The 21,605-nt window shown below is 39.3% G+C and overlaps 1 protein-coding gene across 2 annotated transcripts; it reads left to right on the forward strand.

Annotated features, from left to right (window-relative positions):
- The first annotated feature begins 841 nt into the window (after window positions 1-841).
- MED4 (mediator complex subunit 4) lies at window positions 842-20,921 on the forward strand. 2 transcript variants are annotated; one of them, XM_007466441.1, is made up of 8 exons: window positions 842-966; window positions 10,106-10,141; window positions 11,435-11,501; window positions 13,773-13,943; window positions 15,698-15,755; window positions 16,557-16,643; window positions 18,292-18,423; window positions 20,222-20,394. In XM_007466441.1, the coding sequence occupies exons 1-8, from the start codon at window positions 842-844 to the stop codon at window positions 20,392-20,394; spliced, it is 849 nt and encodes a 282-aa protein (XP_007466503.1). The 2 variants fall into 2 exon arrangements, with proteins under 2 accessions (XP_007466503.1, XP_007466502.1); XM_007466440.1 differs by lacking the exon at window positions 10,106-10,141 and having other exon boundaries at window positions 20,222-20,921.
- Window positions 20,922-21,605: the final 684 nt, after the last annotated feature.

Genomic DNA, 21,605 nt, shown 5'->3' on the forward strand with positions numbered 1-21,605 from the left:
TTATTTAAACTGTTTTCAACAACCATTTCCATACTATATTGATGGATTCAGTTCGCTAGTCATCTTGAGCAATGAACAAAACAGTTTGTTGGGGGATGTATGATTATAAAGATGGAGTACGAAATTGTGGAAGAAGCCAAGTGTCCCTGACAGATGAATGGCTAAGCCAGGAGAGAGGGAAGAATGGGAAATTGTTGATGAACGGACACAGAGTTTCAGTTTTGCAAGATGGAAAGAGGTATGGGGAAGGAGGTGGTGATGGTAGCGCACAGTATGAAAGTACTTCCTGCCTCTGAACTGTACACTTAAACACGTTTAACATGGTACATTTTATGCTAAGTGTATTTTACCACAATAAGAAAATAAGATGGATTTCGGTTCCTGTCCCAAAGTGCTTACTGCCTCCCTGAGAGCCCAAGCAGGAGGGTAGGAACAGTGTTATGGGAATGCAGACTAAAGAGAGGTTAATATGAGGAGACCCCGGCCCATTTTACGAAGAAACGACACAAGAGGCAGGCCATTATGTAATTCCCTCAAATGCTTAAAATCCAATCCGTTGAGCAGAAGCTTCCCATTCCAGCTTGAATATCCTAAGGCTTAGGAGACCCTGACCGCAATGGAACCCCTCCCTGTTCTCGGTTTGGCTCTCGCTCCAAGGGTTAGACCCGAGAAGCCCTCGCTGCCCAGCAGATGGCGCTGGAGCCCGCAGGGCACCTCCAGGCGCGCAGAGGGCGCTCCCGCCCGCCTCTCGTTCCCCGCCTCGGTGACCCTTCCTTCCGCTTGCCGAGCCCGCCCCTTCACGCCTGCGCGTAGCTGCGCGGACGCTGGCCCGTTGCGGGGAATGGCGGCGTCTTCTAGTGGCGAGAAGGAGAAGGAGCGGCCGGGTGGCGGCGCGGGAGCTGCAGGCGGTAACAGCACGCGTGAGAGGCTGCTGTCTGCGCTGGAAGATCTGGAGGTCTTGTCGAGGTGAGGCCGTCGGCCTGAGGGCCTGGCTGGGGCTGGGCAGGGAGGACTGACTCGGGACCACCGGCCTGTCTTGGGCTTGGTGGGGAGGGCCGCGCTCGGGGCTGCGGCGCACGCTCCCAAGGACAGTGCACGAGGGTCGGGACGTGGGCCCGCAACCCTCAGGGGGTCGGACGGCATATTCCCCCCTTAGAGGACATTTTTAATACTGACAGTGACTCTGGAACCTCTGTCACAATCGTAGCGAACCTTAGAGGTCGCTGGGTGTGAGTCCCTTCGTCCAACCGACACTCGACAGACATGTCAGGAACTCCCCTGGGTGCTGCGCGCTGGGAGAGGTCTTGCGGGGGAGGCTGGATGTCGACGAGAAGGAGCCCAGTGTCAAGGGGGAGAGACTTACGTGTCAACAGTGACTGTGGCGCGGAGCTTGTTTTGATGGGTAGTTAGGGCAGGCTTCCTGGAGAAAGGACTGCATGGGGTGAATGAGTCCCGCAGACCCACTAGGCGGCATGTGGCTGGAACAGCATGTGCAAAGGCCTGGAACAGGAGCACGCACGACTTGGTGCTGGAATTACCAGTTTGGGGTGACTGGAGTGCAGCGTGTGTGGCAGAGGTAGGAGATGAAATTGGATGTCCTCCTCCTTATTCTGCCATCTTTCATGGTAATCTGTCGGATTGAAGCGTTCCTTAGCTCCAGTGCATTCACTGGGATGTTAAAATTGTTCTGGTTCTTCCTCCTAAAATGTTCCCATCCCCACTGTTATAATTAATTCTTAATGCAGCTTCCCAACATTTTCACTTGCCTTAATGCTTCTGCATTTTATCCTTCTATATTACCTGAGAGCAGAGCTATCTTTTTAAAAAAGCCTCTGGTATTACTTTTCTGCTGTAGAATATTTGGTAGCTTCCCATTGCCCAGTGAAGTAAAGTTCAAACTCTTTAGCTTAGCATGCAGTAAAGCCATTCTCCACCCCTGTTAATCCATCTTGTTGTCCTTACTTACTGCCGCATCCCTTTGCCCTCCCATACCCTTTATTCCAGCCTCGGTGAATGCTCTTCCTTCTCAAGCTAGCTAGCTTCCTTGTCTTCAGTACCGTTTTTACTCCACCTCCAACTTGATGAATCATTCGTTTACCCTCCAGAGTTGAGTTCAAGTGTCACCTTTTCTGTAGTCAACATTCTTTGACGTTTTTGAATAAGTCTTATATATAGGCATACCTTGTTTTATTCCACTTTATTGCACTTTGCAGATACTGCATTTTTTACAGATTGAAGCTTTGTGGCAACCCTGTGTCAAGCAAGTCTGTTGGTGCCATTTTTCCAGCAGCATTATTATTAAATTAATACTGTTTTTATTTTAGTTTTTTGTAAACTTTCTTTTTTTTAATTTATTTTATTTTATTATGATTATTTTTTTAATTTTTATTTTATATTGGAGTAAAGTTGGTTTACAATGTTGTCTTAGTTTCAGGTGTACAGCAGAATGATGCAGTTATACATATACATCTGTAACCAAGTCCAGGCTCCTACTGCTCACCACATGACAGGCTAATAAATCAAGAGATGAGGTGTTGGGGCAGGGAATAGAGACTTTATTCAGAAAGCCAGTAAACCTGGAGGATGCTGGACTCATGCCCCGAAGAACCATCTTGCCTGAGTTAGAATTCAGGCTTCTCTTATACTAAAAGGGGAGGGGCTAAAGTCAAAAATTTAGGTCAGCCTCCTGAGGGGATGTGTTCATTTCTTCCTCCCTGCAGTCTTTCACAGGTGGGCCTGGTCAAGATGTTTCCCATGAGCTCAACAAAGGTGTTTTAGCTTAATGCTCATTACCTGGAGGCAGGACTCCCAGAGATGGGCCATTATGTATAATTTAAGCTTATAGGCAATGTCTCTTTAGGAATTAACTTGTAATAGAATACAAAGGTTCTTCCCTATTACAGATTTTTCTTTTTCAGATTCTTTTCCCATATAGGTTATTACATACAGAGCTCCCTGTGCTATACAGTAGGTCTTTGTTGATGATCTGTTATATATAGAGGTGTGTATATGTTGATCCCAACATCCTAATTTATCCCTCCCCCTGACGTGTCCCCTTTGGTAACCCTAAGTTTGTTTTCTAAATCTGTGAGTATGTTTCTGTTTTGTAAATAAGTTCACTTATATCATTCTTTTAAGTGATATCATATGATATTTGTCTTTGTCTGACTGACTTCACTTAGTATGATAATCTCTAGGTCCATCCATGTTGCCACAAATGGCATTATTTCATTCTTTTTTATGGCTGAGTAATATTCTATTGTATATATGTACCACATCTCCTTTATCCATTTGTCTTTTAATGGACATTTAGGTTGCTTCCATGTCTTGGCTATTGTAAATAGTGCTGCAGTGAACATTGGGGTGCATGTATCTTTTTGAATTACGGTTTCCTCTGGATATGTGCCCAGGATTGGGATTGTTGGATCATATGATAGGTCTATTTTTAGTTTTTTAAGAAACCTCCATACTGTTCTCCATAGTGGCTGTACCAATTTACATTCCCACCAGCAGTGTAGGAGGGTTCCCTTTTCTCCACACCGTCTCCAGCATTTATTGTTTGTAGACTTTTTGATGATGGCCATTCTAACTGGTGTGAGGTGATACCTCTAGTTTTGATTTGCATTTCTCTAATAATCAGCGATGTTGAGCATTTTTTCATATGACTGTTGGCCATCTGTATATGTTCTTTGCAGAAATGTCTATTTAGGTTTTCTGCCCATTTTTGGATTGGGTTGTTAATTTGATATTGAGCTGCATGAGCTGTTTGTATATTTTGGAGATTAATCCCTTGTTGGTCACATTGTTTGCAAATATTTTCTCCCATTCTGTGGGTTCTTTTCGTTTTGTTTAAGGTTTCCCTTGCTGTGCAAAAGCTTTCAAGTTTGATTAGGTCCCATTTGTTTATTTTTATTTTCAATACTCTAGGAGGTGGATAAAAAAAGATCTTGCTGCTATTTATGTTAGAAAGTCTTCTGCCTATGTTTTCCTCTAAGAGTTTTATAGTATCTGGTCTTACATTTAGGTCTTTAATCCATTTTGAGGTTATTTTTGTGTGTGGTGTTAGAGAGTGTTCCAGTTTCATTCATTTACATGTGGCTGTCCAGCTTTTCCAGCACCACTTATTGAAGAGACTGTCTTTTCTCCATTGTATATTCTTGCCTCCTTTGTTGTAATTAACTGACAAAAGGTGCGTGGGCTTTCTATCCTGTTCCGTTGATCTGTAAATGTGTCTTTGTGCCAGTACCATACTGTTTTGATTACTGTAGCTTTATAGTATAGTCTGAAGTCAGGGAGTCTGATTCCTCTGGCTCTGTTTTTCTTTCACAACATTGCTTTGGCTATTTGGGGTCTTTTGTGTTTCTATACAAATTTTAAGATTTTTTTCTTCTAAAGATCTGCAAAAAATGCCATTGGCAATTTGATAGGGATTGCATTGAATCTGTAGATTGCCTTGAGTAGTATAGTAATTTTGACAGTATTGATTCTTCCAATCCAAGAACATGGTGTATCTTTCCACCTGTGTCATCTTCCCATTTCTTTCATCAGCGTCTTACAGTTTTCAGAGTACAGGTCTTTTGTCTCCTTAGGTAGGTTTATTCCTAGGTATTTTATTCTTTTTGATGCGATGTTAAATGAGATTGTTTCCTTAATTTCTCTTTCTGATCTTTTGTTGTTAGTGTATAGAAATGCAAGAGATTTCTGTTTATTAATTTTTGTACCCTGTAGCTTTACCGAAATCATTGATGAGCTTCTAATAGTTTTCTGGTAGTGTCTTTAGGATTTTCTTTGAATAGTATGTCATCTGTGGTGACAGTTTTACTTATTTTATTTCTTTTTCTTCTCTGATTGTCATGGTTAGGGCTTCCAAAACTATGTTGAATTAAAGTGGTGAGAGTGGACATACTTGTCTTGTTCCGGATCTTAGAGGAAATGCTTTCAGCTTTTCACCTTTGAGTATGATGTTAGCTGTGGGTTTGTCATATGTCTTTATTATGTTGAGGTAGGTTCCTTCTGTGCCCACTTTCTGGAGAGTTTTTATCATAAATTGGTGTTGAATTTTGTCAAAGGCTTTTTCTGCATCTATTGAGATGATCATATGGTTTTAATTCTTCAGTTAATGTGTATCACTCTGATTTGTGGATATTGAAAAATCCTTGCATCCCTGGGATAAATCCCACTTGATCATGGTGTATGATCCTTTTAATGTATCCTGGATTTGGTTTGCTAGTATTTTGTTGAGGATTTTTGCATCTATGTTCATTAGTGATACTGGCCTATAATTTTCTTTTTTTGTGGTATTTTTGTCTGGTTTTGGTATCACGGTGACGGTGGCTTCATTAAATGAGTTTGGGAGTTTTAACTTCCTCTGCGGTTTTTTTTTTTTTTTTTTGCTGTACGCGGGCTTTTCACTGCTGTGGCCTCTCCCGTCGCGGAGCACAGGCTCCGGATGCGCAGGCTCAGCGGCCACGGCTCACGGGCCCAGCAGCTCCGCGGCACGTGGGATCCTCCCAGTCCGGGGCACGAACCCGCGTCCCCTGCATCGGCAGGTGGACCCTCAACCACTGCGCCACCAGGGAAGCCCTGCAATTTTTTGAAATAGTTTCGGAAGAGTAGGTGTTAACTCTTTGCTAAATGTTTGACAGAATTCACCTATGTAGCCATCTGGTCCTGGACTTCTGTTTGTTGGGAGTTTTAAAATCACAGTTTCAATTTCAGTACTTGTGATTGGTCTGCTCATATTTTCTACTTCTTCCTGGTTCAGTCTTGGGAGATTGTACCCTTCTAAGAATTTGTCCATTTCTTGTAGGTTGTTCATTTTATTGGCATATAGTTTAAGAACAGCTAATGGTTAATTGGAAAATACCTCCCTTGCTACTTTTTGGGCCAATTTTTTCTACTTGCTTGAATTCTGGGTCTTGTTCTGTTTGAAATATTCCCTTGAGCTCTTTCTTCTTTTGGGAGAATTCTCACCAGAAGCCCAAGTCTAATACTTGATTGACTTCTAGAATTTTTGCTAAGGAATCTTGATGACACTGATGAGTGTGAAATTAGTTGAGTTAAAATGATCCTTATTATTTGTTCATTTTGACTAACCACATGGTATGGATGGTGGTAATTAATTTTTCTGTAAATATGTTGACTTTGTGAAGAAGTAACACCCCCTTTGGGAAGCAGTAGATGCTGCCTTTTGTTCTGAGTAGGTCTTAGTCTGAGAATTTCAAATCTTTGCCTTAGTATAACCAAAGAACTATTACATCTCACCCTTCTGCTCTGGAGCCCAGTAAATTCCTTTCTTTTCTCAGCTTTACTTGCTGTAACATAATTTGTCTGTTTTGCTGAGTAACCCTAGTATATATTTCATGTCCACCAAGTTCAGGAACTGTGTTTCTGAGCCTACCCATTCAGTATAATGGTCTTTGAGAACATCTCCTGACATTGGACAGCCCAGTAGTCAATCTTGAGATCTTGCCTCTAGATTGATTGGCTCCTGGGCTGTCTATCTATGGTGTGTTTACCTGATGCTGTCGGTACCTATAGGAGTGCATATACTTGGTATTCATGTACTATTTGCTTGAGATAGCATAGCTAAGTAATTTATCAGTTATGTTAAATTTGAGACTAAATTGAAATTCTCTTGTATATAGATTTGACCAATTTATCCCTCTCTATATTTGATTCTTGATTGTCAAGTATAGCATTTTCCGTTTGATGAAGTGTATTTATCCACTGAAATTTTGAATCATTTAAATTTTGCTCAGGAACCTCGGTGTTTCTGAAACTTTCTCCTTCAGCTTTCCCATTGTGCATGATCACCTGAAGTGCTGAGTTCTCTTTTGCTTCCTCTAAAAGAAGCTGTAGTTCTTCTGCTTCTCATGCTCCAGGAATGCCAAAAAGACTTGGATTTCTCGTTAATTTGTAGTCCTCCTCACTGAATCTGTTGACAGATTGGTTAAAGCCTTCTTTCTTGAGGTGCTCTGCTGCCTGTGGTAATAGCCATTGTCTTAGAAGTTCGTTTTTCTTTTTCTCTGATTTTCTCATGCTGTATCTGCCACATTGTTTTATTTGTTCATCTCTAAAGAAAGACTGACTGGGTGACAGTAAGCAGGTGAGAATTTCTCTCTTTTATAATCCTGGAAATGGTTGCTGGTGGTGATGGAAGAGATGTCACTTTGGTTTGCCACCTAAGACTCATTGGAACCCCTCCACAGAATGAGGCTGCTCCAGTGTGATTGGCTTTCCAAAAAGTCCCATTATGTGGCCAGTCACACATAGATACTTATACTGATTCTGTGATATGTGAAGTTTGTCATTATCCTATGAATGAACTTTTTCTCTTTGCATTTTTTTAATGAAAAATGAAAAAAAACCCTCATTATTGTAACCTCTTGACTTTAGAAAGTAGTGGTTGTGAAATTTGGCATATATTTTTTTACTCTTACCTGATTATATAGCCTTCTAGTATATTATTGGGGTGGCCAAAAAGTTCCTTAGGTTTTTAAGTAAAAATGAAAGACACATTTTTCATTTTCACCAAGAACTTCATTGAACACCGTATTCACCCTTTTGTTCCACTACCTTCTGCCACTTTTCAGGCAACTTCATAATTCCATCTTCCCAAAACTTTTTATCTTTTTAAGCAAAGAACTGTTCCAGGTGCCTTTTACAGTCTTCCAGGGAATTGAAATTCTTTTCATTAAGAGAATTTTGTAAAGACCGAAATAAATGGAAATCCGAAGGTGCAATGTCTGGTGAATACCGCAGAGGAATCAGAACTTCCCAGCCAAACTGTAACAGTTTCTGCCTGGTCATCAAAGAAACATGCGGTCTTGTGGTATCCTGATGGAAGATAATGCGTTTTTTGTTGACTAATTCTGGACGCTTTTCGTGATTTCAGTTGGTCTAATTGGGAGCAGTACTTGTTGGAATTAATCGTTTGGTTTTCCAGAAGGAGCTCATAATAGAGGACTCCCTTCCAATCCCACCATATACACAACATCACCTTCTTTGGATGAAGACCGGCCTTTGGTGTGCTTGGTGGTGGTTCATTTCACTTGCCCCATGATCTCTTCTGTTCCACATTATTGTACAGTATCCACTTTTCATCACCTGTCACAATTTGTTTTAAAAACGGGACATATTCGTGACGTTTCATTAGAGAATCACATGCGGAAGTACGGTCAAGAAGGTTTTTTTCGCTTAACTTATGTGGAACCCAAACATCAAAGCAATTCACATAACCAAGCTGGTGCAAATGATTTTCAGCGCTAGGTTTCGATATTGTGTGTCAGCTGTCTCCCGCGTGGTCTAACGTTGATTGTTCTCAATTAATGTCTCGATTTGATTGCTATCAACTTCAACTGGTCTGACTGTGGAGCATCATCCAGCGAGAAATCTCCAGCACAAAACTTCGCAAACCACTTTTGACATGTTCGATCAGTCACAGCGCCTTCTCTGTACACTGCACAAATCTTTTTTTGCATTTCAGTTGTGTTTTTACCTTTCTTGAAATAATCAAGCATAATGTGCTGAAAATGTTGCTTTTTTTCTTCCATCTTCAATATTAAAATGGCTACACAAAATTCACCAGTTTTGATAAGTGCTTTTTTAGATGCATGCTGATATGACAGCTATCAGAGTACAGTCTAATAAAGTTGTTTCAAATGAAGTTAAAGACCACTGACCGCTGCTAGAGCCACCTATGGAAAAAACCGAATGAACCTTTTGGCCAATCCAGTACTTTGTAAGATGTGATAGAATCAGGTAGTCTTTGGAGGAATTTAAAAAATAGAAACCTATAGGTAGATTGTAGTCTAAAAAGTTTTTCTTAACCTGTTTGTAACTCAGAGCTCATTGTGGAACAGAAACCACATTGATAGGAGTCTTGAGGTTTCCCCACCAGCCTATTAATTGTTTACCTGGGGCTTCCCTGGTGGCGCAGTGGTTAAGAATCCGCCTGCCAATGCAGGGCATGGGTTCAAGCCCTGGTCCAGGAAGATCCTGCGTGCTGCAGAGCAACTAAGCCCATGCGCCACAACTACTGAAGCCCGCGCACCTAGAGTCTGAGCTCTGCAACAAGAGAAGCCACCGCAATGAGAAGCCCGCGCACTGCAACTAGAGAAAGCCTGCGTGCAGCAATGAAGACCCAGTGCAGCCAAAAATAAATTTAAAAAATAAATTAATTTAAAAGAAAATTGTTTACCTGAAGTGTAGTATCACAAATAATATAGGACCTAACCCTGTATAAGTTATATTTGTGTGGAAATGTGGGAGGATTCTAATTTGGCATGCCAGGAGTACAGCTGCTTCCTTTGTAGCGCCACAGGCCTCCCACTCCCATAATGAGAGAGAGGACAGGAGGTCCTTCAGCCTCTCTTCACCCTTGGAGTGGACAGAGGTTTCCACTTTGTCCTAGACAGTTAGTGAAGAGCACTGAATCTTACAGACCTCTCCCTCCCTGTACGCCTCTGCTTAAAGTAAGCCCTTGTAAGGTTTTCTGTTGATTTATACTCCCAGAATGGCAAGAAAGGGTCATTCTGCATCTCCCACCATACCCCCAACCCCTTACCACCATCCCTTCCCCACAGAAATCAGCTTTTATTTAGACCAGGGGTTCTCAACTCTCTCCATGTTTCCCCATTTCCATTACTAAATCCTAGTGCCTAGGACCTAGTCAAAGCCAGTGTCATCTTTTGCCTGGGACACTACAAAAACCACCTAACTTGATTCCCTTTCTAGCTCTCTTACATCTGTTCTCCAGATAGTTCAGCAGTTGTTTAAAAACGTAAATCAGGTCATGTCCTTTGCCTGTTTAAAATAATCCAGTAGCTTCTCTTTGCACTTAAGAGTGAAATACTAATCCTGTACCCTGACCTACAAGGCCCTACACAATCCAGCCCTCCCCCTCCCTCTCTCTTTCACTCCCTCCCTCCCTCCCTCCATTGTCCTTATTTTGTATCCTGCTCCCTGGTGCCTGCTGTGCTCAGGCCACATTTCCTCAAACCCATCTTTGAGCCAGTGAGCTAGCTGGGTCTTTTACCAAGCATTCTTTCCTCCCACATCTCCTGGCTGGCTTCTCTTGTTTAATTCATGTTTTACTTCAAAGATATTCCCATAGAGAAACCTTCCCTGACCACCCAGTGTAAGTAGCCAAACTACCTCACCGGACACTCTCTGGTTTAACACTGCTTTATTTTCTTCCTAACCCCTGTCACTCTGGTTTTACTTATATCTTTTTTGTCTTCTCTATTAGAATTTAATTGCCATTGTTCACTTTTCTAACCCAAGTATCTAGAAAGTGCCTGGCACGTAATAGGCACTCAAGAAACATTTGAATGAGTGAATGAAGACTTTTTATTCCCTTATCTACTTTTTTCATTAATTAGGTAATTAATTCATACATAATGGTGTATGGGAGGGAGGCTGAGTCCAGTTGGCACCATCCACTAAAATAGCCTGAGGCTAGTGAGTGGAAGGTGGGACTTTGAAGGTAAAAATAGCATGGCAGCCAGTGAGAAGGTAGAAATCCTGGGCTGACTAGTGTCAGGTGGTTAACTGTGAAGCTGTCCTCTCCTGGATAATTTCTGAATTAAGTCCCATCTATCTACAGTTTTGAAACTAATATATAGACTATTACCTGCTACACATTTTTTCCCAATCATTCTACTGTTTTTCATGTAGAAAATTAGCATATTTAACAAATTAGCATTCTAGAAATATATGATTTATTATGTGTAAGTATCCCTCTTAGCTGATACCTGTTTGGTTAGTTTAAAAATTTGCGGGTGAGAAGTTCTGTGTCACAACTACTCAGTTCTGCCATTGTAGTGGGAAAGCAGCCTCAGGCGATATGTAAATGAAGGGGCATGGCTATCATCCAAGAAAAGTTATTTACAAAAACCACAGATGGGCTGCATTTGGCCTGTAGACCCCTTATGTAGGAGTTTTTCTTGCAGAAACCATGCACAATGCATTGTCTGCATTTTCTACTTTGGTTTCTTTAAAGTGAAATGAGCACTTGGACACTCATCAAGCAGTTTTAGGGCAGGCTCTTGCTGAGTTTTTATGACTTTACTTTTCCTGGTTCGATAGTTATTCTTTGCAAACCTCTGTTAAGTGTTTCCAAGCTTAGGTTTTTATAGAAACAGTTTTTCCTATTCACAGTCATACTTCATTTGTATTTATATACTCAATTTATACAATTATAGTAATAGTAAAGTTTGAATAAATGGGTCTGGTAATGAACACAGCTGAGTCTTGGTGAGAATATACTGTGCCAATGAGAGCTGAAGTCCACAGTCAAAGTGGCCTGTGGGACAATAGCTCTGAGTACTCAGCTTGCTGTGGGTACGGTGAATCCAGCAAGTCAGTCAGTTGGCGATCGGGGTAGAGCCTCTATTGTATTTACTTTGCAAACTTTGTTTTTGTTTTATAGAGAACTTATAGAAATGCTGGCGATTTCTAGAAACCAAAAGTTGTTACAGTCTGGAGAGGAAAACCAGGTAAGTGGTTTCTTTTTGAATTAAACACAAAAAAACCTCCATCATTTCTACAATTTCCTATTTATATTTACTTTGTGTGAGAACAGGAAGATCAGATTCTATTAAATTATTAATTGCAGTTTTTAAATTGATTTTTTTGCATCATTTAGGTAAGATATAATTGAGATATAATTGACATGTAATATTGTATTAGTTTAAGATGTATATCATAACAATTTGATATAGGTACATAATGCAAAATGATTACCACAGTAAGTTTAGTTAACATCCATCCTCACATGGTTAAGTTTGTTTGTTTGTTTGTTTTTTGGCCATACCACGCGGCATGTGGGATCTTAGTTCCCCAAGCAGGGATGGAACCCACGCCTCCTGCAGTGGAAGTGTGGAGTTTTAACCACTGGACCACCAGGGAAGTCCCCAGTTTTCTTTTCTTTTTTTTCCTTAAACAAATTTTATTTATTTATCTATCTATCTATTTATTTATTTATTTATTTTGGGCTGCATTGGGTTTTTGTTGCTGCACATGGTCTTTCTCTAGTTGTAGTGAGCAGGGGTTACTCTTCATTGCGGTGTGCAGCCTTTTCATTGCGGTGGCCTCTTGTTGTGGAGCACACGGGCTTCAGTAGTTGTGGCACGCGGGCTCAGTAGTTGTGGCGCACGGGCTTAGTTGCTCTGCAGCATATGGGATCTTCCCAGAGCAGGGCTCGAACCTGTGTCCCCTGCATTGGCAGGCGGATTCTTAACCACTGTACCACCAGGGAAGTCCTTTCTCTTCTTATGATAAAAACTTCAAAGAAAATTGCAGGGAAAGTGGCACCTTTTCATGTACCTGTTGACCATTTGTATGTCTTTGGAAAAATGTCTATTCAGTTCCTCTGCACATTTTTTTTTTTTTTTTTTTTTTTTTTTTTTTGGGTTCCCCCCTTTTCCCACTGTTGTGGCCTGTCCCGTTGTGGAGCATAGGCTCCAGACGCGCAGGCTCAGCAGCTGTGGCTCACGGGCCCAGCCGCTCCGCGGCATGTGGAATCTTCCCGGACCAGGGCATGAACCTGTGTACCCTGCATCGGCAGGAGGACTCTCAACCACTGCGCCACCAGGGAAGCCCCTGCACATTTTTAAAGAACTGTTTTAAGTTGCTGAGATTTATTCTCTTAGCTACTTTCAAATTTACAGTACTGTATTCTTAATTATAGTCACCATGGTGTACGTTATATTTCCAGAACTTATTTATCTTATAGCCTGGAGTTTGTACCTTTTGACCACCTTTACCCATTTTGCCGCCTTCCCCCTGGCAACCACCAATCTGAGCTCTTGTTCTATGTTTGGCTCTTTTTACATTCCACATATAACTGAGATCATACGGTGTTTGTCTTTTTCTGTCTGACTTATTTCCTTTAATGCAGTGTTCTTAAGGTCCGTCCATGTTATCCCAGATGCCAAGATTTCCTCCTTTTTTTGTGGCTGAACGATATTCCTTTGTGTGTGTGTGCGTGTGTATAGATATACATCACGTTTTCTTTATCCATTCATCCATTGATGGACACTTAGATTACTGCCTTGTCTTGGCTGTTGTGAATAATGCTACAGTGAACATATGAGTGCAGATATCTTTTCGAAAATAGTGATTTCATTTCCTTTGGATAAATACTCAGAAGTAGAATTGCTGGATCATATGGTAGTTCTAATTTTAATTTTTTAAGTAACCTCCACGCTTAATGGAATGTTTTCCACAGTAGTCGCACCAATTCAGATTCTAAGGGTTCCCTTTGTCTCCACATTCTCACCAACATTTGTTATCTTTTGTCTTTCTGATTATAGCTATTCTAGCTGGTGCAGGGTCATATCCAGTTGTGTTGATTTGCACTTCCCTGATGATTATTGATGTTGAATACCTTCTCATGTATTTTTGGCCACTTGTATATGTTTGGAGAAATGTCTGTTCAGTTCCTGGTGTCAACTAATAAAATCATCTCAAATTTTACCTTCCCTGAGAAATGAATAAACCTGCTCATTTTGGCATATTGCTAGTTCTGAAAGGTTTGTTTTATTTTGTGTGAAAGAATAGCATATAATTAGAAAAAGCAGAAAACCTTGATATTAATCTCTTCTAAAATAATCATAGGTAGGCTACTTTTAACAATGATTAGTAAACAGTACTTTGAAGGTGTTAAAACTTTAAGGACTAGCCAATTCACATGTGGATTCTTTGTTTCACTGGAATGTAGTTCTTCAGTATTCTGTTGTCTGCTTTAATCACCTATTATCTGACAGGTCCTGGAGTTGTTAATTCATAGAGATGGGGAATTTCAAGAACTAATGAAATTGGCACTTAATCAGGGAAAAATCCATCATGAAATGCAAGTTTTAGAAAAAGAAGTAGAAAAAAGAGACAGTGATATTCAGCAACTACAGAAACAGCTAAAGGAAGCGGAACAGATACTGGTAAGTTGATAGAGGCTGTTTCTTAATATAAAAAAGGATATTATTTACTCTATTTCTGAAAAATAAATCTATTACAATTTTGAAGTGGTAGAAAACTTGAATTTCCGAGTCTAAAAGTGACCCCTTGTCACTTTGGTTAGATGAAAGACCATGTCATTCCCTTTTTTTTTTTAATGTTTATTTATTTTATTCGTTTATTTTATTTATTTATTTGGCTGCATCTGGTCTTAGTTGCGGCACGCAGGATCTTTTCGTTGCGGTGCGCGGGCTTCTCTCTAGTTGTGGCGTGTGGGCTCTGTAGTTGGAGCATGAGGGCTCTCTCGTTGAGGCGCACGAGCTCAGTAGTTGCGGCACGTGGGCTTAGTTGCCCTGCGGCAACTGAGATGTGGGATCTCAGTTCCCTGACCAAGAAGAAGGCAGATTCTTTACCACTGGACCACCGGGAAGTCCCTCCCTTTTTAATTATTGTTTTCCGATAGTCTGCATTACTGTTCAGCCATATTTTCATTATTTGAAGATTTCACAAGTTTGAATTAATAGAAATGGGAAGTTTTACTTTTATCCTGTCCTAAGTTTTCATTTGTTAATAGTCTAAATCTCTACTTCAGTTTTAGAAATAATTTTTGAAATCAGTAAAAGTATATACCAATTTTATATATTGATTAAAATTTACATTTATTTAGCCTTCCATCCTAAACTAGATGGGATTTATATATAAATATATATATATAGATATATGTTAAGGACTCTAGTTTTTCCTTTCTTGTTCTTGGCTACTATTTCAAAGAGACAATTTATTTGTTATTATTTGCTCAGTTATTTCACTAAATACTAACTAATGTAATTGTTATGTGGTGGTATTGCAGGAAGACCTGAGTTTGATTTTCATATGGACCAGACATTGCTGGCTCTTCTCTAGATTAGATTTCCAAAACACAGTGAACATAAGGACTATAGAAAGACTAAATTTTATGATTTAGATAGTGGCAACTAACATTTATTAAGTACTAGTGCACCAGGCCCTGTACTTTGCACTTTATATGTACTATCTCAGTCTTCATCACAGTTACATGAGGTCAGTACCGTTATTCTATTTTTACAGACAAAACCATAATTTTAAATGAATACCTACCTTGCCCAAGAGGTAAAAGTTGAGAGATGGAACATAAACCTAGATCTCTCTGACTCCGTACTCTTAAATGCTGTGTAACGGTGGAGGATGCATATACTAGGTTAGCTTCATTTTACCCTTTAGTTTGCCTTTGCCCAGGGGAGGGTGGGTGGAAGAGTTCATTATAATAGTCATTAAGCATGGAGGTAATGGTAATGTATAAATGAATGAGACGATCAATCCAAGAGTTTATCTTGTAAACTAGAAAAAAATTTTTTTGGTATTTTATCCTTGAACTAGATATAAGAATAGGATGCTTTGGGAGTAGTACGTGGTCTGTTTTCTGCCTGTTTATGATAGATGACATAAAGAAAAAATGGTAGTGAACTATCCAATTTACATTTTGTTTCTAACAACTAACGTGTATGGAGATTGACTCATAAATGTTTCTTTTTTTCATTGACTGTAACTGATACAAATGATACCCAAGTGGTGGTTCAGAATATTACAAATAAATTGTGGGGATTTCCAAATTTTATATATTGTTTCTATGGGATAAATGATTTTGTGAATTTAGCCGAAAACTGGGCTTGGTATAGTTTTGAATAATCCATATTTCTTTTTTTAATGTTGTTTAAATTAGGCAACAGCTGTTTACCAAGCAAAAGAAAAACTCAGGTCAATAGAAAAAGCAAGAAAAGGTTAGTACTGTGGGAACACTGATTGACTTTCTGAAAAATCCAAATTTTGGTTTCAAGAAACTGAGGAGAGGATTATTGGTAATCATTTGCTGCTGTTGAAAAGTTTCCAGTAAATTTTCATTGTAAAGTGTCTGCTATATAGCACTATGCTGGGCATTGCTAGGGAGGTGTCACATCCTTTTTCAGGTTATAAGAAACAATAGAAGTTACGGCTATTACCCAAACGTGCAGTAAAGACAGTGGGTTTTTTAAGTTGTTGGGAGAGGAGAATATGGGCTGGAAGCAAATGGGATTTGAGGTGGATCTTGAAAGACACCGTGAAGTCAGAAGTAGATAAGGCTTTGGGACGTGTGCACATGTAGTGGTGCTTCTAGAGGCTCAGCACGACTTCTTGTCCCGTCCTGCTTCTCTCTTTCAAAGCTTCCATTTTCGGTCGTTTAGATTGCATACGAAAGGTCAGAATTATAATGAAGACTTGGGTTACTTTTAATGATTTGTAGGTATGATTTACATCTACCTCGCCTCTTGTCCTATTTTAGATTAACTGCTGTTAATGTTTGGTGTGTGTGCTTCCAGATTTTTCTTAGATCTGTAATACAGACGTAACAAGAACAATATAAATACATATATGACATATATTCTAAAATAAAAACCAGGTTGTGCTATACATATTATTTACTAGTGTACTTTTTTAACCTAATGAATATATTTTAAGTATGAAGTGTATCTGTGATGTATGCACTGACAAACTTGTATGTTTACTAGACTGAAATTTTAACACTATCCTCTTGACTCTCTCAGGTGCTATCTCCTCTGAAGAAATAATTAAGTATGCACATAGGATTAGTGCAAGTAATGCTGTGTGCGCCCCGGTGACCTGGGTCCCAGGTAAAAGTAATTCTCTTCTTACTAGATATATGTGGTTTTGAAAATTCTTAGGTGACTGTACACAAAAATAGGAAGAAAAGATTTAAATATGGAATGTATTTATCCTTAGAAACGTGTTTCATATTTTCACATCTTTAGTGTCTTATAAGTGATAATATAGGCCATGGGGTTTTATCAGTTTGGTTTTCTACAAAGCTGTTGCCACTGGAAACTGTGTTTCTTTCCTTTTGGAAACATGTTTCATATTTTCACATCTTTAGTGTCTTACAAGTGATAATGTAGGCCATGGGGTTTTATCAGTTTGGTTTTCTACAAAGCTGTTGCCACTGGAAACTGTGTTTCTTTCCTTTTTTTAAAAAAAATAAGTGATAAATTAATAAATTTTAGAAGTATAATATATGATGATTCTAAAGCTATAGATTTATATAGCTGTAAAACCCAGGCTGGCCAGAAGCTAACTTTTTTGAGCCATTAGGATTTCCACAAGGGTTCCAGCCTGAGAAAGAGACAGTCCCGACTCTTAGGGGATAAAGATGAAGCACTGGACACCCAGCAGCAGACACACAGGACTGCAGAGAGCTGGAGTAATTAGAAATAGCAGAGAAGCAAACTGCCACATATATATATTTTTTTTAAAAAAAATATTTATTTATTTGGTTGCATCAGGTCTTAGTTGTGGCACGTGGGCTCCCTAGTCACCACAGGCGGTCTCCTTAGTTGCGGCATGTGGGCTTCTTAGCTGTGGCATGCCAACTCTTAGTTGCTGTGTGGCATGTGGGATCTAGTTCCCTGACCAGGGATTGAACCCCGGCCCCCTGCATTGGGAGCGCAGAGTCTTATCCACTGTGCCACCAGGGAAGTCCCTTGCTACATATACTGACAGCAGAGACCTCAGGTAGAGCAGCAGCCTTTTGGGAGGAATGGGAGGTAGTTATCTCAGCTCTAGTCAGTCCTGACGGTGGTATTTTGCCATACCTGAAACACTAAGGGTAGCTACGGTTTTGGAGGATAAATAATCTGGAGTTGGTGAGAAAATATTACCAAAAAATTGGTCCAAATCTGGCCAAGTTTTCATCAACCCAGAACTAAAAAGTGTGCTTTCATGATTGGAAATGAATGTTATTGGCTCCTGATACTCCACTGGAATGTTACAAGAATTAGCTTTCCTTCCTCCCTCCCTTCCCGCAGCATGCGGAGTGTGGGACCTTAGTTCCTGGACCAGGGATGGAACCCGCGCCCCCTGCAGTGGAAGCGCGGAGTCTTAACCACTGGACCGCCAGGGAAATCCCCAGGAATTAGTCTTTAAATTACGTGATCAAAGAGGTTGGTTAGGAAAAGGTTTTAATTTAGGAGACTCAAGATTATACTTTTCTTACTTTGTCATTTGGAATGTTTGCTTAAATGAGAGACTTCTTTTCATATAGAGAATAGTGTATTATTGTGAAATCTAGAGAAGAAATAAAAGTACATGTATTTAAAATTTTAATATATTATATCTTAATGACAATTGATAAGATGACCTTCATATTCCAAAATTGAAAATGTGGCTTGAGTTTTTCAAAGTGAACCAAGGAAAATCAATATTTCAGAGAAGGTATCAAAGCTTATTTTCATATGTGACTGAATTAAAAGCAGTCTTATTTTTTAGGGGACCCACGGAGACCATACCCAACTGATTTGGAGATGAGAAGTGGATTATTGGGCCAGATGAACAACCCTTCCACTAACGGAGTGAACGGTCATCTACCAGGGGACGCACTTGCAGCAGGCAGATTGCCAGGTAACGTTAATCAGAATAATGCTTTCAAACAAAGGTTTTTTTTCAGAAATGAGGAGGAAGACAGAGATCTGAACAAGTTTGAGGGTCTGGACCCAACTCATTTTAGTTGCTAGGTTCTCTACCAGTTTATCCTCTCTGCCTTCTCTAGTTTAAAGACTATTCTAGATGGAGGCTATGAAATTAGAATAAACTGATTTTATGTGCCATTTTCCTCAGGAATTAGGCCTCATTAACTGAGCTCCAAACATAGCTTTTTAAAATGAAGTATATTTTATAAACAGAATAAGATGTATGTATGTTCAGTTTAAAGAATACCAAGTGAGCACACTTGTGAAAAAACCCCAGATTAACAAAGTGACTAACAAAGCTTTTTATGGGTGTTTTAATACCTAAATAGAATATCATTTTTTGTGAGACTCAGCTCATTCTGAACTTCAGTCTTCCTCAGGTTTTGCATATAGGTTTGTACTGTTCTTATGTTTATTTTATGTTCCCCTTTTACCTTTTGTAGGTGACTTGTTTTGTTTTGATCTGGTAGAACATTTTAAAAGTTTTTTAAAAGGCATAAAAAAGGGGAAAATTGGTTTTTTTTGAGCAGTTTTAATATTTTACATATTTCATGTTTTTTCGTATTTTTTACATCGCTAAAAACATACTGTAGATAATGCTTTTTTATGCTTAACATTTCGTTGTAAGGCTGTCCCTGTGTTATTAAAAATGCTTTTATAAACATTGCCGTTGTTATCTATCTAAAGTACAAACTGGGAAGTCACTGTGCATTAGTTTCCCTTGGTATCTCCTCATTTTTCTCATTGTGATTGTACTGTGTCATAATATGCCAGTCAGGTCCAGGCAGGAGGCAGAAACCACACCAGCAATATGAAGGAAAATTTAAAGAACTACTGAGTAGTAACCAGATACTAACTACTAGACAGTAAAGAGAACTATATTTTTTAAATGCAGTAATAACAGATGCAGGGAACAGCTACTGCATGTAGGATGAGGCAGATAGCCAAGGAAGGGACCGACTGAGAAGAGGCTCCTCCCGCCCACACTCCCCATCCCAAGGCTGATATTCAGCCCGGAGTGGAAAAGGTGTAGCTCTGGCCTGTTGGATGGCAGAGAAGTTAGATGAGGTGTCACAGGCCAGAGCCGGCAAGTAGGAAATTATCCACTAGGGTCCCTGGGAGACTTGCTGGGAAGTCATCCAACTGGGATGCCACTGATGTCCTACACACCCACCAGACACCACAGGAGGGAAACGCAGGATCCCAGAAGGGAAGCCTGTTCCTCCTGTAGAGTCCTTGCAGTGCCCTCTACTGACAGAGCTTAACATTGTGGCTGCTGGCAAAGGAGAAGTGTTTTCAGGGTCCAGGGAGAAGAGTGGAATTGAAGCTTAAGAGGCAGTTTAAACTGGAATACACAGTATAGTTTACATCAGCTACTTATCATAGATATAGAGAGAATATATAGAAAGTACTATATATGACCTATTATATATGTGCATAAAATATGTATAGATATGAGACATTCGATTTGAAATTGTGAACATCTTGAATAGTGACTATAGGAAAGTATGATTTTTAAAAAATAAACCATAGAGTCTAAACATCACATGTTACTAAAACATCACATTTTTCCATGATAAGTTTGATTATTAATTTGGCCAAATGTATATTTTGATTTCTAGCCTTTAAGAAGTTTTACTTCAGATTATTTGCATGAAGGAAAGTATAACTAAGAAGTAAATTAGTTTTTAGTAGAGATGTTCTCATATGTGCTTCTTTCTTTTCTCCAGATGTCCTTGCTCCACAGTATCCATGGCAGTCAAATGATATAGCAATGAATATGTTACCACCAAATCACAGTAATGACTTTTTGTTGGAACCTCCAGGACATAACAAAGAAAATGAAGATGATGTAGAGGTTATGTCAACAGACTCCTCAAGCAGTAGTAGTGACTCTGATTAAAAAAGCGTAAGACAAAAACATACAGAATTGAATACTATAGAATTCTGTTTCTTAAATAATTGCAAACCTGTAAAAATAGCCAGGTGATAATCGGCTATAGTGGAATTGTGCTGCCTGTTAAAAATCACAGTGGACTTTCTTTTTAAAGCCAAAAAGCATGGTTTCAGTTCTAAACCACTAGGTGAATATTTAGAGAAAATCAAAATTTACTGTTGGAAAAAAAGATTATTCGGTTCAGTGCTGTTTTGTTCTATTTCAGTTGTGTTGGACTTGTGCATAGTAGTTCTGGAAATAAGATTTTAGGGAAATGACCCATGTACATATCACTAATAGGCCTCCTGGAATTATTTAGAAAAGCATAAACAAAGGCAGCGGATCACTGAATGTGCATCATAACTCAGAATAACAGAAACCCTCATTTGAAAGTAAAGGCCGTAAGCTTCGGTGACAGGAACAGGAGAAATCGCCTCAATTTGTACTATTTGTAATTATTGTATATTTTATAAATAAACTCACTTTTGTTCGTACTTTCTATGCTTCTTTTTTTAAATTTCAGCGTAGGTAGGATATTTCTGTAAATCCAGTTGCATTTTGTACATACTTTAGAATTTGGAGGATGATGAACATGAGGTAATGCATACATCTGAACTAGTAATACCAACTTTGGTAGGTTTCTTAAAGGCACACACTGCCATTCTTAGAAGAAGTAAAATGAAGTAGCTTTTTAACCTAATTGAAAACTTACCATAATGTCATAACAAGCATAACAAATTGTATGAAAGGTTGTAGAATGGATAACACTCTGGCCTTCACCTTCCCTCTTATGGCAGTTCCCAGAAGGAATCACTTTTAACTTCTGGTGGTTAACATCCATGTTTAAATAATATGCTTATACAGCTATATTTTGACTTACCAGTTTTAGACAGTATTGCACCCTTTACTCTTTTTCCTGATCTTTTGTGGAAAATTTAGCAAATATGGTTCAGCATAAAGGAGACACAGTGAAATTAGCATTCTACCCAGAGATCACATCAATTAACATTTTGGTGTAGACTTTTATCTTAAAAAAAATACACATTATATACATTTTGTTTGAAAAAAAATAAGAATATTGAAAAAAGAAAAAGCATACCCCATATGAAGGATGTCAGACTTGTGCAAAGCACAATGGCCATGTCGGTTACATTTTAACTGTCTTGAAAGTGGTATTT

The sequence above is a fragment of the Lipotes vexillifer genome, unplaced genomic scaffold (genome assembly GCF_000442215.2).
Source record: "Lipotes vexillifer unplaced genomic scaffold, Lipotes_vexillifer_v1.1 scaffold384, whole genome shotgun sequence".
NCBI lineage: Eukaryota > Metazoa > Chordata > Mammalia > Artiodactyla > Lipotidae > Lipotes > Lipotes vexillifer.

Excerpts from the sequence above, each read along its gene's own strand:
- MED4 (XM_007466441.1), top strand. The coding sequence starts at position 842 with ATGGCGGCGTCTTCTAGTGGCGAGAAGGAGAAGGAGCGGCCGGGTGGC. Across the intron at positions 967-10,105 it reads GATCTGGAGGTCTTGTCGAG|ATATTCCCATAGAGAAACCT; the intron begins GTGAGGCCGTCG and ends TTTACTTCAAAG. Across the intron at positions 18,424-20,221 it reads TGCAGCAGGCAGATTGCCAG|ATGTCCTTGCTCCACAGTAT; the intron begins GTAACGTTAATC and ends TCTTTTCTCCAG.